Here is an 18,339-nt window from a genome sequence, read left to right as displayed (position 1 = left end):
TTCCCTTTTAAGTAACAACTAAGTATTATAAATATTTATGTACTTTTTTTATTAAAAAAAAAAGCTTAATTTTTTTAAAATAGTTAATTCATAATGTAATATCAGAAAAGAATTCAATCCTTGATACTTGATAAGGACATGTTTAAATTTGTCTATGCAATTATTTTAAATATTTAGAAGAAAACTTTTATTGAACATAATAGTCTTATCCGATTTGAACATGATTATTTTAGTAAAAAAAATTATAATTATAATAAAATCAATTTAATACTTTCAATCTTCTAATTAAAAAGTTAAAACTTAATACAAAGTAAATCAGTTGATTTATTATTTTCGTTTTAAGTTTCTAAGAGTTTGACATGATAAGATAAAAGTTATTGGGACAACTAATCTAAAACATAACCTTAACATATAACTAAAGGTCGTTACCATAAGTGATTAAAAATCAAAATTCAATTCTTCAATATTTGATTTAAACATGAAGTTGTAATCGAAGATACTATTTTATTTCTATTAAAGTGGACTTAATAAAAAAGAGTTTTACTTTCTTACTAAAAAAAACTAATTTTTAAATTTTTTTAACTATATACCTTTAAAAAAATTTAGAATCACATTATTGATATGAAATATTCATTAATTTTGTTGATGGCTAATTTTTATATAAAAAAAAATTAACTAATTATTACATAACATCCTTAATGACATGTTAATTATGCTATGTTTAACTAAGAATGTGACACATAATCATTTATCTCACATATATATATGTATATATATTAACTAACAATAACGAAGTTCCAACATTATATATTTTTATATATTATCTTAACTCTCTTTTTTATCACTTAGTAGTCCACTAGGGATCCAAACCAAGAGTTTGAATACACAAGCATTATTTATAAAAAATTAATAATGATTCGAAATTAAGAATTTGCATATTAAATCAACTTCCATAACTAAACATAAAATAATAGTTCACATATAGAAATGGATTACATGCAATTGTATCCAAACCAAGAGTTTGAATATTTTGTTTCGTTTGCCTACATATATATACTCTTGCAATTAATATTAACTCCCAAAGTGAAAGAATAGAAAGATATTTAAGCATTCAACTTTTGTGACAAGTTGCAGAAAAGGAAAAAGAAAAAAGGCAGTGAAAGAATACAAAGAAGTGTCGTGGAGAAGTGATTGAGACATAACCAAATGCTAAAGCTTCAAATTTCAAATGAGTTGTAAACCATATATATTATACAACATGTGGTGTTCCGTTTCAGTCACGCCCTCGTTCGTGTCAATATCCTTCAATCCCAAAAAGTAAAACAGATCACGAGATAGGTTTCATTTCTAACCAAAAATTATCAAAGAAAATTCGCAAAGATGGAAAGTAATACAAGTTAAATATGTTTATTTGGATACATATATTCTACAAATAACTTCAATGCAAGTTTTTAGACATACCAATCGATTAAAAATGATAATTTATTTTAATATAATTATTATAAAAGTTAACAAATATATCATATATCATAATTTATAATTAAACGATAGTTACACTCATTATATGAGCTATTTACTCTTTTTTTCATCTCCTTTTTCATATTTTTGTATTCATCGTCTCCTTTTCATATAAATCATCTCAAATATTGATTATATTTATATTTTTGTCTCTTATACTAAAAGTAAATTATTAGTTGACAAATGTTATATTTAAATGTATATATAGTATAAGAATTTAGCTTGAAATATGTATTCTTAATGTAAATAATTTAAAATCATTAGCTTTAATAATTATTATCAAAATTAAAATTAAAATTATTTAGTATAGAAATTATATTTAAAATATATAAAATTTAAATTCGTTTGTTCTACATGAGTGATACACTTAATTAAGTTCATTTGCTCCAACTAATTAGGACTCGAGATCGAATTTAGTTTCTTTAATGTTTTATATCCTTCCATATAAACTAGTGTTGAAGATGTAATAAGTGATCCATAATTTCACTGAAACCTTAAAATGATTAATGATTAAATTTGACCTTATATTGTTAGAATAGTGGATTAAGCCTAACTCAACCCTACAAAACCGGCTTGTAAGGTAAGAGTTACTTTCCACTTATATATTATTCAATTGCCTAATCTCTAGTCGATGTGGGACTTGGGTTTTTCCCAATACACCCCCTCACGTCCAGCACTATTGGGCTTGGTACGTGGATAAATGGTGGGTGACCTTTTTTAATGATCTAGGACTGGCGGGACTTGGGTTTTTCCCAATACACCCCCTCATGCCTGTGAGGCATGCATCAATGGTGGGTGACCCATTTTTAAAGTGGATCTAAATGGCTCTGATACCATGTTAGAATAGTGGATTAAGCCTAACTCAACCCTATAAAACCGGCTTGGCTCTGATACCATGTTAGAATAGTGGATTAAGCCTAACTCAACCCTACAAAACCGGCTTGTAAGGTAAGGGTTACTTTCCACTTATATATTATTCAATTGCCTAATCTCTAGTCGATGTGGGACTTGGGTTTTTCCCAATACACCCCCTCACGTCCAGCACTATTGGGCTTGGTACGTGGATAAATGGTGGGTGACCCTTTTTAATGATCTAGGATTGGCGGGACTTGGGTTTTTCCCAATACACCCCCTCATGCCTGTGAGGCATGCATCAATGGTGGGTGGCCCATTTTTAAAGTGGATCTAAATGGCTCTGATACCATGTTAGAATAGTGGATTAAGCCTAACTCAACCCTATAAAACCGGCTTGGCTCTGATACCATGTTAGAATAGTGGATTAAGCCTAACTCAACCCTACAAAACCGGCTTGTAAGGTAAGGGTTACTTTCCACTTATATATTATTCAATTGCCTAATCTCTAGTCGATGTGGGACTTGGGTTTTTCCCAATACACCCCCTCACGTCCAGCACTATTGGGCTTGGTACGTGGATAAATGGTGGGTGACCCTTTTTAATGATCTAGGATTGGCGGGACTTGGGTTTTTCCCAATACACCCCCTCATGCCTGTGAGGCATGCATCAATAATTCCTAAAAAAAATGAGTTTATAAGACTCAAAATTCAAAAGAAGTCTTATATACACTTTCCCTTATGATCAAACTGAACTTCTATTTAGAGAAACTCTCAACTACCTAAACTCATAAATAATTCCTTTAATTCCAAGATCTCTTAATGTAAAATAACAATTAACATAACAACACATATTTTAAATAAAAATCAACAAAAATTTCTAAAACTCACAATATTACAATTTGCACAAAGAAAAATGAACTATAGTTCAAATATTAAATTGAACATCCATCTCAATCACATTAAACAATTTAAAATTATTTTGTCAAAATCAATTTTATCAAACTCTGAAATAAATAGTTACTAAATATGTATAAAAAATGCTAAAATTATTAGCCCCAATAAATAATAAATAAATTACACACACACAAAATTAAAATGAATGACAATAGACATTTTCTTAAAAAAAGGTAAATAAGACATATTTGGATGACAACAATTGAGGTTGTTTATAATTGGAACTTGAATCCATTGAATTATTGAACGCTCCTAGTCCTACGCGCTAGTACTTCAGTATTTGTTTTCTTAAAATTATAAATTGTATTAAATATTACTAATGAGAGAAAGTAGATTTAAAAGTCAATTAATTAAGACGAATAGAGTGTTAATCAATTTTTAAATTAGACAATCAAGAAAGATTAATCAACACTATTACGCCCAACTCCTCATGCAAAATGCGATCGAAAATCGCGTTAAATCAATTTTATTTGATTTTTCATATATTATTTTGAATAAAGGAAAAAAGAAGGATAACTAACAAAGAACTGATCATAAACTTAAATTAGCAAAACGAAAATATGAATGTAAATAGAAAAATGTTGAAAGATGTGAAATGGAAATGGTATAGGACTCTCAAATGTGTTGAGAATGGAAAATATTACTCTTTAAAACTGCATGCATTTTACACGTTATGTAAAGATGGCGACTTCTCGTGCTTTGTACGAGCTTGCCAACTTTGAGTCCACTCTGCCAAAGCACATGGAAGTGCCTTTGGTTATAGGAGTTCTTATTCTTCCTTAAATTAATATGTTGTCAAAAAATTTCTTTATTGGAATAAGAGCCAAAATGTGCATATAGGTGCTATTGAAGACAAACCAATTCTTTTTATATTTCTCGAAAATCAAGTTATTTGAGTTTTTCCATGTCTACTAATTGAGGTTAATACATTACTTACAAGCAATTATCACTTAAGAAGATGTTACATAAGGACATTTATTTAATGATATATATATATATATATATATATATATATATATATATATATATATATTGATATATTGTTAAAAAATGTTAGTATAAATTATAGTGATATATAATGTAATAATTTGCCTAATCACTATGTTTACTACGATCTAACGACAACTAAGTGGAAGCACTAGTGTCAAATGTGAGTCTAGTATATCATGCAATAAGTAGGTAAATCTCATGTAAGTAGTCATATATAAGAAATAAAACGATTGTTCTTGAACATATATACTTATTACAAAAGAAGTAACTAATATATACATGATAACCCAGTCGTCAGTCAAGCGTTTATACAAGACCTAACTACCTCAAGGTAGCAACATCCAAAAGAAAGTCATCTCCAGTGTGACTCACCATCGAACAACATCACTCAACATGTTAATCATGTCTTACTCTTATATCAAGTATGATGATAGTAGTCCCAAACCACAAGGTAAAATACAGAATAAGCTTGTGATACAAAATAAATTTCATACAATAACATGCTACATAAACAACTTAAAATGAACATCATTCATTACATCATATCAGGTCTCATCAAACAACTTAAGGCACTCAAACAATGTATACAACTAGGCAACTTCATTATAGATACAATATAACACTTGAGATTTCCGTTGAAACTAATTTTATTATTATTGTAAATCATTTTAATTCTCTCAACGGACTCAAACACGGCAAGTGTATCGACTGTACAAGTAGTAAATTTATATCGTATTCACAGTGACTAGTAGGTAAAATAAGCATTTATTGACTATTCGTGACTAAAGAATAATTCCATTTTCATAGATTGTCATGCAATTCAAATAAAGGTTATGACCTATGGAATGTTAAAACTATAAAATTATTTGTGTGTGTGTGGAAGGGATAGAAATGGTATCGTGATTTTGTAAGATTGTGGGGTCAGATATCACCAAACGTCACATTAATGAATCTTTCTTCTCTTATTACATTCATTGCTTAGTCAACCCATAAGTTTACTCAAACCTAATCCCTTGGAGCAAGAGCCTAGGTGTAGATAATGAATATCAATTCCTTGAGTATCCAATACCTACACCCGCATTACGGGTTAGGGTTTAAGACTACTAATGGGCCAAACTCCATTCCTATATACATTTCCCACTAAGTACTTGTTTCAAAGCTAGTTCAAAAGGATATTTTACACAATGGACTCTATATCAAGCAAAGGAGAATCAATCCAAAGCAAGCATTAAGAATAGAAACATACACAACAATAAATGAAACAACATGTATATATATCATTAAAAACGTAAGGATTACATAAGAGTATCGTTGGTTACATCTAACCTCACAAAATAATGGGTAGAACCGCTCAAAACAATGAGGGTGAAATAAAAATAGAGATGGAAGAATCGAAGGAAAGACCCACACACGAACGGTCCCAAGCACCGGGAATCCCTTCCTCAGCTCCTAGAACTCGCCCAATGTGTTAATGAGGGGCAAAATCCTCGAAGACTTGATCAAATACGAGCTAGGGGAGGCAGGATAGGGTTTACGCGCCCAACGCGTTATACTTCGCTCCCGGCGCAAGGTCTTCCAGAGAGGTAATTACTCTCTGTTTCGAATCACGCCCGGCGAGGATACAATTACGCCCGGCGCAATGTCTTCCAGAGAGTTTTTTGAGTGCTCTCTGTTTTGAATTGCGCCCGGCGCAGATGCTTTTGCGCTCGACGCAATGCTGAAATGCAGAGGTAATACTCTGTGCCTCTCAAGCCCGGCACGGGTAGTCTGCGCCCGGCACAGGTACTCTTTCCTGCTCCTTAGCTCCTTAAATTTCTAATCCTATGGGTCTTCTATCCTCAATTCTCTAACTCAATACCTGCACACAAAATGAGGTGTATCAAGGTATTGTTAGATAAATTTTGGGTTAGCTATATCAGCACAAAAAATGAATCAAAAAGAGAACAATTATGTTACAAGGGTGCATGGGGTGAGTGGAATTGTTCAATAATTTCTATCTAAACATATGTATAAATGAGACTTAACAAACACATAGTCACTAAACATCATCACACTCAACTTTTATCGGGTAGCAACTTCTAAATCTTTACACCTTCAACTTAACCACTTTTAGTATATGCACATATACATTTCTATCATCAATATATCACAAACAACATAGAATAATACAAAAACTCATTTGACTATCATTCACTTTAATAAAAGAATATAATTTATATACATATAGATACAATCGATGTGTTTTCACACATATCAACTAGGAAGATCTCCTACAACTAGGATCAACAGTTTAAGTGGTTTATCCATAATAAATCACAACGTTAGGCCTACCTCAACCAGGTCAGGTATATTACTGCATTAGGCCTCATAAGAGAGCTAGGTATAGACAACTTAGTTTGATTTCTTAGGTTTTGCCACTCAAACAAGGAAGTATGGTACAATGTTAAGGTAAAAAAGTTTGGGTATGAATCTATCATGACATTAGCTAACTTAACTAAGTCACCTATGAGAATAGCCCACCAACTACCCTAAATATCGCAACCTTTCGATACTAGGTTAGGGATTTTAACCCCTGACTTCGTACTTTACTCAGTTGGTCGCTTTATATATGCGCGTCTTGATCTTGCCCACACACAGATACCACATAGAACCTAGATGAGACAACTAAAAAATAACTTACCCATTCAAAGGTCAACTTACTTACTGAAGGGTTCAATCAGGCTGTTGGAGCATTACAACGTATATTCATATAATGGGATATTAAGTTTGAAAATATCTTTAACTCCCCTCTAGTTTCTATGTGTCGTAGCTAAGATATGTATTTAACCCACATATATATAACTTATCAACTTAACAACTTATTCATCTTTCAGCATTCAACTTAACAACTTTAACAACATACAACACATGCAACGTTTAGGTTTCAACTTCACAACATGTCAACTTAAACAATGTAAACAACATATATTTTTACAACATTCACATCTTGAGCAAACAACATGATAAATCCACTTAAATAAGTAAAAAAACTTACAACTTTAGAACCAACTTTTCATCATACAACTTACTCACCATTAATGAACCATAAAACATCATTAAATAACATCATTCTAATCATTCAACTTGCACTCAATGCCACTCACTAAGCACCTAATGTCACTCACTAGGCGCCTGATGTCACACTTCTTGTGCACCCAACATAGTTGAGGTAGAGAGTGCCCCACAATCACGCTTGGCATGGCAACATCCACACCCAGCCTCGATCAGGCAGAGAGCTCTTTGCCTGAGTCACACCTAAAGCCACACGCTTTAGTGCCCAACGTGAACTTAGGCAAAGACGAATCTTTCTCCTCACATTCGATGCCATTCAACCCAAGCCCAACGAGATTCCAACCAGAGACGAGTTTCTCTCCTCAAGTTTGATGCCACCAATCATACGCCTAGTGTGAGTGAGACAAAGACCTCTCCTTTAGAACTACGCATGACGCCTTAAAGGCGCACTCGACACAATATCATATTTTGCAGTTGTGCAGAATCCAATTTTGCCCAATTTCTTAAAAACCAAAAACTTTTTTATATTATTGTATCTATAGTAACAATTTTTATAACAACACTTTTTATATGTCAAATATGTTATTGTATGTATAATAACACTTTTTTATATATCACTGTATATAATTTTTTTGTATTGTATAATTTGGTATATTTTGTTGAGATAAGTTAAATCTTTAAATAGATTTTAGTAATGAAGAAGATTAGTCCTTTCTTATCAATTAATAAAAACTTTAGATTACAAAATAAAAATTCAACAGTTTGATTTTTTTTCTTCTTTCCATTGGCAGTTATTCTGTAGAATGAAATTGTTCTTATTATAATATTATAATATGTAATTATATGAATCTATATTGCTAATCACGTCTTCTAAATGAAGATGACTTTTGGGTAGAAATTCCATGAATGCTCACAAAAATTAGTTACATAGGGCAATAATTTAGTTATACAGGGCAATTAAAAGTTTTTTTTAACAGATATTAAGTTTTGTTAAATTATATTATTAATGAAATATACTCGTATATTATATTTTTGAACATTGATTAAAAAAAACAGATAATTATATAATTAAATTAAGGTCTAATGCACCCATTAAAACTTGCAATGTGTGATAATATACCGACAAATTGATTATTAAAATTGTTATAGACCTATAACAGCTCTTATAATAAAACTAATTGATGATATCTTCGATCGTGATTTTTATAAGCAATTTACACAAAGTTTTTATTTAATTTATATAGATCTTGTATATTATGTCACATTATTTTTAAACAATTCAAATACATTTTTATAAGTTTTATTTTAATGGTGGGATCTAATCAAAACTTTTATAATTTTTTATTTATATTTCTCTTTTTAATAGTTTAGTTAAAAAATTAATATAATTATTATAAGACTGAATTTTACTTATTGTCTTTATCTTATTTTTAAGACTTATTTTAATCATATATCTCCTAAATTTGGAAAAAAGATTTCCTTATGAAACAATATTAAATTTTCATTTTAAAATATGATTTTTAATATTTTTTTTTATTCTTGGAACTTGTTTCAATAAATTTATTTATATGAAAATTATTGAATTTAATCGAAAAGTTCAAAAAAAAAGTGTATAAATGTGATGAAAATTGTAAAAAATAAGTCAAAAAAACTATCAAAATATTATATATATATATATATATATATATATATATATATATAATTTCATATTATTTTTTAAATGCTACTAGATATATTTTAACACAATTTTTAGCATGTTTATGAGATCTTTTTAAACTTCAGTTGTGTTTAATAATATCATGTAAATAAATTATTAAGACAAGTTTCAAGTCTCAAATCAATAGAAAAATATTAAAAATTGTTTTTTAAAATTGGCAACAATAATTGTTTTAAAAAAATCAAATAAACCAAAATCAAGAAAATAAATGATCAAAATGAATATTTTAAAAGATAAAGTACTAAAATGAATCTTAAAAATAAGATAAAGGATAAAAATATAATTTAACCTTATAATTAAATATTAATTGTAAATCAATATATAATAAAATTGTAAATTAATGTAAATTATTAAATTATATTTTTATAAGAAAATTATCGTAAATAATTTATTTAAATTTATTATTCTTTTGAATTTGTTTATTTAAGATATAAATATTTTAAATTAAATTTTATAATTAAAAAAATATTTCTTATGTACTAATTCAAATTAATTTTTGACCAATTTTCACAAGATTTGGGTCCGTTTAACTAATTTTTAAAACTATAAAAAAAAAATACTCAATTCTAACCAATATATAAATAACTTGAGTAAGAATTGTTAACTTCAGATTTAAGTTTAAAAATTTACATTAAATCTTATGTGATATAATACCCAAGAACATATATATCAAATTTCAAATGATTCCAAAATTATTTAGTATTTTATTATATTATTTTATTTTAAAGTAAAATGATATTTAAAATATGTGTAAATATCTATTTTTGGATTACATATCTTAAAATATTTAAATTATGTGAAATTTGATATACATGATCTTTAATATCACATAATTCAATAGTTAAATTAGTTAAATTTGCATTATTCAAAAGTTATTAAAGATATAAAATTACATACAAATTTTTTAGACTTACACTTGATATTAATGGATCTACTAGGTAGCTTATAAGTTTACCTTATTTATCTTTATAATTTTAAATGTAATAAGATAAATAAGAATATTTTGGATATTATGTTAAAAATATTTTAAAATCTATCTTTTCTCCTCTCTCAAATGCTCCCAATGTTAGAGAAGATTTAAAATTAGATTAGAAGATATTTTGGTTCTCTTCTCTCCCCTCCTAAAAATTAAATTAATAAAAAGTTTTTTTTTTTTAAAAAATTCTTTGATTCTCTTCCAACCTAACACTATATAAAAGTTCTAAGTCTCATTATTGATAGGATTTTTTTGGGTATAAACATAATGCAAACTAGAAAAGATATTTTCTAAAGTCAAAAAGAATTATAACATGATTAAAAATATTCCTAATTAAAATATAAGAATAAAGTAAAATGGAAAATGGAAACATTTTAATAATATCCTAATTATTATTCTTATACTCCATTAAATATTATGCAATATTTAATTTCATCTTTAAATTTTAGATTCTTGGCATTAATTAAACTTAATACGTTATTAATCAACGTGAATATGAGATTTTCATTTCTTACAAAAGGTGATAAATACAAAGTAGAGTATATATATATATATATATATATATATATTTGTTTGTGTGTGCGCGTGCATGCGTGTGTGTGGGTGGGTGTGGGTGTGTGTGTGGGTGTGTGTGTTTGTGTGTGTCTGTGTCTGTGTCTGTGTTTGTGTCTGTGTCTGTGTGTCTGTGTGTCTGTGTCTGTGTGTGTGTCTGTGTCTATGTCTGTGTGTCTGTGTCTGTGTGTCTGTGTCTATGTGTCTGTGTATGTGTGTGTGTCTGTGTGTGTGTGTCTGTGTGTGTGTCTGTGTGTGTTTGTGTCTGTGTGTCTGTGTGTCTATGTCTGTGTCTGTGTCTGTGTGTCTGTGTGTGTCTCTATCTGTGTGCCTGTGTGTGTCTGTGTCTGTGTGTGTCTGTGTCTGTGTCTGTGTGCCTGTGTCTCTCTATGTGTGTGTGTGTGTGTCTGTGTGTGTGTGTTTGTGTGTGTGTCTCTCTCTGTGTGTGTGTGTGTCTGTGTCTATGTGTGTGTGTGTGTGTGTCTGTGTCTGTGTGTGTTTTTGTCTGTGTGTGTGTGTCCGTGTCTCTCTGTGTCTGTGTGTGTGTCTGTGTCTGTGTCTGTGTGCGTGTCTGTATGTGTCTGTGTCTGTGTGTCCGTGTCTGTGTGTCTGTGTCTGTGTGTCTGTGTGTATGTGTCTGTGTGTCTCTGTGTGTGTGTCTGTGTGTGTCTGTGTGTGTGTCTGTGTGTGTGTGTCTGTGTATGTATTTGTGTCTGTGTTTGTGTGTCTGTGTGTGTGTGTGTCTGTGTGTGTCTGTGTGTGTGTGTGCGCGCGTGTATGAACAACCAAGAAGCGGTTATACCTTAAGAGTTAGAAGATAAAAGAAGAGATAACCAATTACATAAGTAATTGGTATAATTAATTATGACTGTATCAGTGTGACAAGAAGAGAGTGATAGAGTGAAATTAGAAATGTTAATAGAGTATTTCATTTACTTGAGTGTCCAAAAATCATCACTTAATAGTATAATAATTTAAAAATATATAAATATTTAGTTTTCTAAAAATTATTATAAAATATCATAAAAATAATAAAATATGAACTAAATGCAATGCATCATTTGTTAAAAATTCATAATATTAAAGTTTTTTGATTTACTAGTAATATACAATTTTTATACTAAAAATAGCAAAATGCATAGAAGTTAAACTATTTTAAGTGAAGTAAAACTTTTAAATAAAACTGAAATCGTACCTTAATTAAAAAAATAAAAGTGAAATCGTACCTTAATTAAAAATCATATTTTATTAATTTATAACTTAATTAAAAGCAGATTATATTAAATACACCATTTAATATTTCCCCCAGCAGCACAAAAGTGCACAATGCTTGAGCCCAATAAACCCAATTGGGCTTCTTAACTTTCACCTTCAACGAACCGTAACGGTAAGAAACCCAACGGCTATATTTTCTTTCTTTCGTTTTCTAAAAAAAAAAAAAAAAAAAAAAAAAAAACTGTAACACACACTTCGCATTCTTCCAAATACGAAACCTAGCACACAACTCGTCCACTGGGTTTCAGAGCAAGATTGAATTTTGACGATGTTTTCGCCTACCCTTTATCGCAATTAGGCTGAAATCGATGGGGGTTGGTGGTAATTTCTGGGACCTGCTGAAGCCCTATGCGCGCAACGAAGGTTTTGATTTCTTGAAGAACAAGCGAGTTGCTGTGGACCTTTCGTTCTGGATTGTTCAGCATGAGACTGCCATCAAGGCACATGTCAGAAAACCCCACCTCAGGCTTACCTTCTTCCGCACCATCAATCTCTTCTCCAAGGTTCTCTACCTTATTAGAATGTGAATTTTGGCTTTGGGGAAAGGTTTTGGGTTTTGTTGGACCCTTTTGATTGAATAAGGGAAAATTTGAGGTTAATTGGTTGGTTTAATCACATGATTGTGTTAAAATGTGTTATTACCTTTTTGGTTTTGCTTAGTGTTGAGTATGGTTCTCTTGTGCAACACCAATTAAGGTTAATTGGTTTAACTGATCAGGTTCGGCCTAGTGGTGGGAGATTTGGTTAGTTTGTTTGAGATCTTGTGTTTGAACCTCATTGTTGTGTTATTGTATAAAATAGAACACCAATTAAGGTTTAATGATTCAGATTTTAGTATTGAATTGGAGTGTCATTCATTGTAGTATGTAGTATTGGTTTAACCCAGCAGAGTTGGCATAGTGTTGAGTATGGTTTTCTTGAGTAACACCAATTAAAGTTTAACTTTAACCCACCAGTGTCGAGATTTAGGTAGTTTGTATGAGGTCTTAAGTTCAAATCTTATTGTCCCGTTATTGCATAAAAATAAAAAATAAAAAACTCTAATTAAGGTTTAATCCTTTAGGGCCGGCATAGTGGTGGAAGATTTAGGTAGTTGTATGAGGTCTGAGGTGCAAACCTTATTGTCCAGTTATTGTATGAAAGAAACACCAATTAAGGTTTAACCCATCAGGGCTGGCCTATTGGTGGGAGATTTAGGTAGTCTGTATGAGGTCTCAGGTTCAAACCTTAGTGTCCCCACTACTGTATAAAAAAAAACACCTATTAAGTTTTAATGATTTAGATTGTAGTATTGGATTAGAGTGTCATTCATTGTGATGGGGGTAATCTAAGTTGGTGTTCCTTTTATATTTGATGTAGACTAAACATACTTTTTGGTGGTATTGGATTGGAGTGACATTCATTGTGATGGAGGTTAATCTGAATTAGTGTTCCTTTTATTATTTATATATTGTATGTTAAGTTAGCTTGGATATGGAATGGTCACACAAAGGATGGACTTGATATTTGATGACGATGATATGGTGTGTTTTTTTTCAGTTTGGAGCGTTTCCTGTGTTCATTGTTGATGGGACTCCATCGCCGTTGAAATCACAGGCCAGGATTGCGAGATATTTCCGGTCTTCTGGCATTGAGTTGGCTAGCTTGCCGGTGCCTGAAGGTGTTTCAGCTGAGAGGAACCGTTTATTTTCAAGCCGTGTTCAAGAATGTGTGGTGCGATGTTTGCTTTACCTTGATGATTACCATAAACTTGAAACTATTTTGGCATTCATCAGCTATACTAGTCCAAATTTGCTTTCCTAATGTTTACTTGTATATATCTTATACCAAGTACGCTGTAGTTACTTGTTAGATATGGATGCAGGTTTTTTGTATTTGTTTTCTTAGTTCTTTTGCAGCTTTGGCCCAAACATGAGGCCAATAAGGCCCTTGCTTTAGGCCCCTTCAAAAAAAAATTACTTTGCATTAATACTTATATATTTTTTCAAGGTCCATGCTTCAAAAGTCACTTTTTGTATTCTTAAAAGCTCATTCTAAAAGGTCCATCTCCACTAGATATACAAATATATATATTTTTTTAAAGGTTCATCTCTAAAGCATTTTTACTTTTTTTTAATTTTTTTTATCAAAATATATTATTATTAATTTTAAAAAAAAGTCTCACAAAAGATTTGCTTTAGGTCTAATAATGTTTTGGGCTGGCCCTGTTCTTTTGGAGGCTTTTCCTGATAGTTACGTATTCTACGGTGATAGGAACTAGTTGAACTACTTGGAATGCCTGTACTAAAGGCTAAAGGAGAGGCTGAAGCACTCTGTGCTCAGTTAAATAGTGAAGGTCATGTGGATGCTTGCATGACAGCTGATAGTGATGCATTCCTCTTTGGGGCCAAATGCATTATAAAATGTTTCTGTCCCAATTCCAAAGTAAGTGACCATCTTCATTGTATTTTCTTTATATTTCATATTTTCATTTAATGTCTTGGTAATTAATTATATGAAATATGATTTTTCTATTTGAATATAGTTCTTGCATTTATGTTTGCTTTCTTAGTCAACATGTTTATATGCCAGATGGCTTTTACTAAATGTGGTAGCATGAACCTTGATACTAATATTGTCTGATCACTTTAATTCTTAGTTTTCTTAGCCTGCGTACTTGTTACTTTCATTTTTGTAGTAAGTTTGAGAAATTCATTTCATGCAGGAACCATTTGAATGCTACAGTATGTCAGATATTGAAGCTGGGCTTGGATTGAAGAGGAAACACTTAATAGCTATCTCTCTTTTGGCTGGAAATGATCATGATATGAATGGTGTTCGAGGGATTGGGGTTGATTATGCACTTCGTTTTGTTAAAGCTTTTAGTGAAGATGATATATTGAATAGGTATGAACTCGTGATAAACCTTTTTTCTATCCATTTTATTAAATTTTAATTATATTTTGGCCTTTTTGTTTAGAAATTAAATAGTGGTCATAAAGTGAGGCTTAGATAACCTGGATAAATATTTTTGGTCTTGACAATGTGTCAATTATCATTAACGCAGATTACATGAGATAGGCAAAGGGAATACTTCACAAATTCCCATCTGCATTAAAGTTGAGGAAGATATGGATATGGGTGAGAGCTCCCCAAATAGAAAACAACCTCATTGCTCATTCTGTGGGCATCCAGGCAGCAAAACAGATCACGTGAAGTTTTCCTGTGAATATTGTGTCACTAAGGATGATGAAGGTTGCAAGCAAAAACCAGACGGTTTTAAATGTGATTGCTTCTCCTGTGGTATGGTATGACCTCACTATCAGTTTGATTACTGTCTTAACTGTTAAGAAGTATTTCAAAAAGCCATGTCACTTGATTTTAAATTTGCTATTTTACATTTAGTTGAATTAAATGCTGTAGCTCAAAATATACTTTTATTTACATTTCCAATAGCACTTAATATTTGATTGGCAGAATAGGAGACATAAGGAGCAAAAAAGACTGGAAAATTGGCACACAAAAATTTGTCACAAGATTGCACAGGAGCCAAACTTTCCCAAGGAAGAAATCATTGATATGTATTTATGCAATGATAATGGTTACTTTTCTGGTAATTTGAACTGCGAGATCAGTCTTTTCAATCATATATTTTAAATATGATTACTCTGTTAGTGTTGTTCATGTGTGTTATTTATTGTATGGCCACTTATTCTATATTTATACACATCCCTTTGCAGGAAGTGATAACCTTCACATTACATGGGGAAAACCCAATGTTGAGATGCTAATTGATTTTTTAAATTTCCATCAGCATTGGGAACCATCGTACATTCGTCGGACAATGTTCCCAATGATGTCCACCATCTTTTTGAGAGATATGACTAAAACTACTGCAGAAACTTTGTTATTTGGGCAATACGAGTTTGATTCCATAGAACGTGTGAAGACAAGATATGGACATCAGTTTTATGTGGTCAAGTGGAAACAGGCAAGGGGCAGCACTGTCCGTAAAGCTCCATCAGAGGAATCCAGTGTGCAACAAGATGTCAGAGAGCTTGATGAAACGTTGGATCTACTAGATGACGGCGATGTTCCTGTGATTCATGAAGATGATGGTTGTAGTTTTCTGCTCACAGATGAAAATATGGACCTTGTAGGAGCTGCTTTTCCAGCAGAAGTCAAAAGGTTTTGGCAGGAACAGGTGTTTATTATTTCCCATTTACCCTATGCCTTGTATTTTTGCCTTGTCAATTTAATATATCCAAGCATCCTAATTTTTGGACCCTCTTGGTCATTATTAAGAATTTGAAACTAAGCCTGAGAAGTCGGAATCTTTCAAAAAATAGATTCCTATTCGGAGTGTGCATAACTACATAGATAAGCTCACACTATCTCATCAATTTGGGATACAATTCAGTATTTTTCCTTAAGAGGTATTGGGAAGGAATTGTAATGTAATAATGAAGTATGCAGGGATTTTAGTATAATAATTTTGGCAGTTGGTAGAAGAGATCCAAGTATAATGGCCATAAAAGGTTTAGGGGGATTATCATAGGGAAATTACCAAAAACGAAAGTACTTGGTAAAATACTTTCAGGATTAATCATCCACTTTGCTGGTTATCTATTGATTAGCCTCTTATTGACTCAATTAGCCACATTCTAAATACTTTTGGGATGTCCTTTTTATAATTTTAACTTGCATATATTTATATAATTAATTATCAAGAAACTTTGGTGCTTGAAATTTGCAGGAACAGAAAAGAAGCAAGAATTCAATGTCAAGATTACAAGAAAATGAAAACTTAGCGTCACCAATTTCAAGGAGTATTCAGCTAAACATTACAGAGTTCTACCCATCAACCAAAGTTCAACATCGTCAAGCAAAACAAGGAGAAGGGTCATCCAAGAATATTGATAGCCAAGGCAGTGGAGGCTCAAAAATGAAAAGGAAAATGTCAAGTAGTCCTACTAAGCTTACAAAATCTGTGAGGCGTCGCCTTTTATTTGACTAGTGTCTATATTTAGTATACATGCTTGAGTTTTGGATCTACTGGCATTAATAAGTAGATATTGAAGCAGTAAAATAGAGTTGTATTGGGTGACCTTATAATTTTGTTAGGTTCAATATAGGCCTGTGAGTATATATGTAACCAGACTAGTGCAACCCACGGGGACATCCAGAAATTTTAATAGATATTTATGTGTATTATGATGTTTCTTATTTAAATTGATATGTGAAATTCAACATCTCAATATTGTACTTAGAGCATCCACTTACAGGTGTCTTTTTTTTTTTTTTTTTTTACTCATTGGAGTCAGTTTACGTGACCCACATGATATCTTAAATTAAAGTTTCATATCTTGTATAGTTATATTAGATATGTTAGCTAATGAATAAAAAATTGTTTTTACAGTACCAAACTGAGAAAAGAGAGGGGAAAACTAGTAAATCATATCCAGGCAAAATTTAAGATTTGTTTAAAATTTTTAGAGTAAAATGTAATGAGTTGTTTGAGTTGCTTAAATTTGATATGATAATATGAGATTCAAGAAAGTAAATTAAGATACATAGTTAAGTAATTTGCATTATAGATACTCTTGAGTGCTAAATGAAAATGATGATTAATGACATAAATTGTATTTGATATTAAAATGAATGTGATGAAGTATACTAACATCAATATTAATGTTGTGAAGTGACATGCAAAATAAAATGTTTAAAGTAACATTTTATTCATTAAAAGATCAAATTGTTAAGCGTGAAGGTAGCATTGGAATTTCATCTAGCCACAAAAAACATTCAAACATTTAAAATTTTAAGCTGAATAATAACTACCCAAAATGATATCCTAAGTACAATAATCTACTGTCATGTTCCTTCATTCAGGCTGTATAACAATATCCTGCAAGTTAATACAAATTAGAAGTGCAAAGTTAGAAAAGTTATTGATAGTGGAAGAAAGTAAAGCTTATAGTTAATTGAGAGTATGTGATTGTCGTATATTTAAAGGCTTGTTGCGAAAGAATTTTTTGTAAGTTAAAAAGGATTAGAATTGTGAAGTTAGCAAAGTCCCTAATAGTCTAGGAAAGAAAGTGAATATATATATATATATATATATATATATATATATATATATATATATATATATATATATATATATATATATAATGTTAATAAGAAAATAAATTGAAATTCCTAGTAAAAGTAATTTAATGACATTCAATAAACTATTTAAGTAAAAAAATGCAATAAAAATACAATTATTTAGAATTATTATAACAATGAACTAAAAAGGTATAATTTCACATAACATTTTAGATGTTAATGTGATGTCGTTAAATTTTTTCATCCATGTGAATTAAATACATATTTTGCTACTTGTTTTCATAAAAAAAAACAAAGGTTCATCCCATGTGTTACATTTTATACATAATTTATATTTTGAAAATTTTACACATGTATGTCAA

General features: G+C 30.6%; 1 protein-coding gene across 2 annotated transcripts; it reads left to right on the top strand.

Moving 5' to 3' along the window:
* Positions 1–12,051: 12,051 nt before the first annotated feature.
* On the top strand, positions 12,052–17,135 carry LOC109802498 (5'-3' exonuclease family protein). 2 transcript variants are annotated; one of them, XM_029272191.2, is made up of 8 exons: positions 12,052–12,390; positions 13,427–13,600; positions 14,141–14,311; positions 14,592–14,773; positions 14,934–15,174; positions 15,323–15,479; positions 15,607–16,070; positions 16,623–17,135. In XM_029272191.2, exons 1-8 carry the CDS (start codon positions 12,196–12,198, stop codon positions 16,881–16,883), a joined length of 1,845 nt encoding a protein of 614 aa, XP_029128024.1. In that variant the 5' UTR covers positions 12,052–12,195; the 3' UTR covers positions 16,884–17,135. The 2 variants fall into 2 exon arrangements, with proteins under 2 accessions (XP_029128024.1, XP_020219482.1); XM_020363893.3 differs by having other exon boundaries at positions 12,054–12,390; positions 15,344–15,479.
* The last annotated feature ends 1,204 nt before the right edge of the window (positions 17,136–18,339 follow it).

This window comes from Cajanus cajan, chromosome 4, assembly GCF_000230855.2.
Source record: "Cajanus cajan strain Asha chromosome 4, NIPB_CcT2T_4, whole genome shotgun sequence".
NCBI lineage: Eukaryota > Viridiplantae > Streptophyta > Magnoliopsida > Fabales > Fabaceae > Cajanus > Cajanus cajan.
Note: the sequence above shows the minus strand (reverse complement) of the source record. Positions and strands in the feature narration are given on the sequence as shown.

What these genes read in the sequence shown, in the direction of transcription:
- LOC109802498 (XM_029272191.2), top strand. Translation starts at nt 12,196, where the DNA reads ATGGGGGTTGGTGGTAATTTCTGGGACCTGCTGAAGCCCTATGCGCGC. An exon ending in GAAGATGATATATTGAATAG is followed by an intron (nt 14,774 to 14,933) that starts GTATGAACTCGT and finishes TCATTAACGCAG; the next exon opens with ATTACATGAGATAGGCAAAG. An exon ending in AAAGGTTTTGGCAGGAACAG is followed by an intron (nt 16,071 to 16,622) that starts GTGTTTATTATT and finishes TGAAATTTGCAG; the next exon opens with GAACAGAAAAGAAGCAAGAA.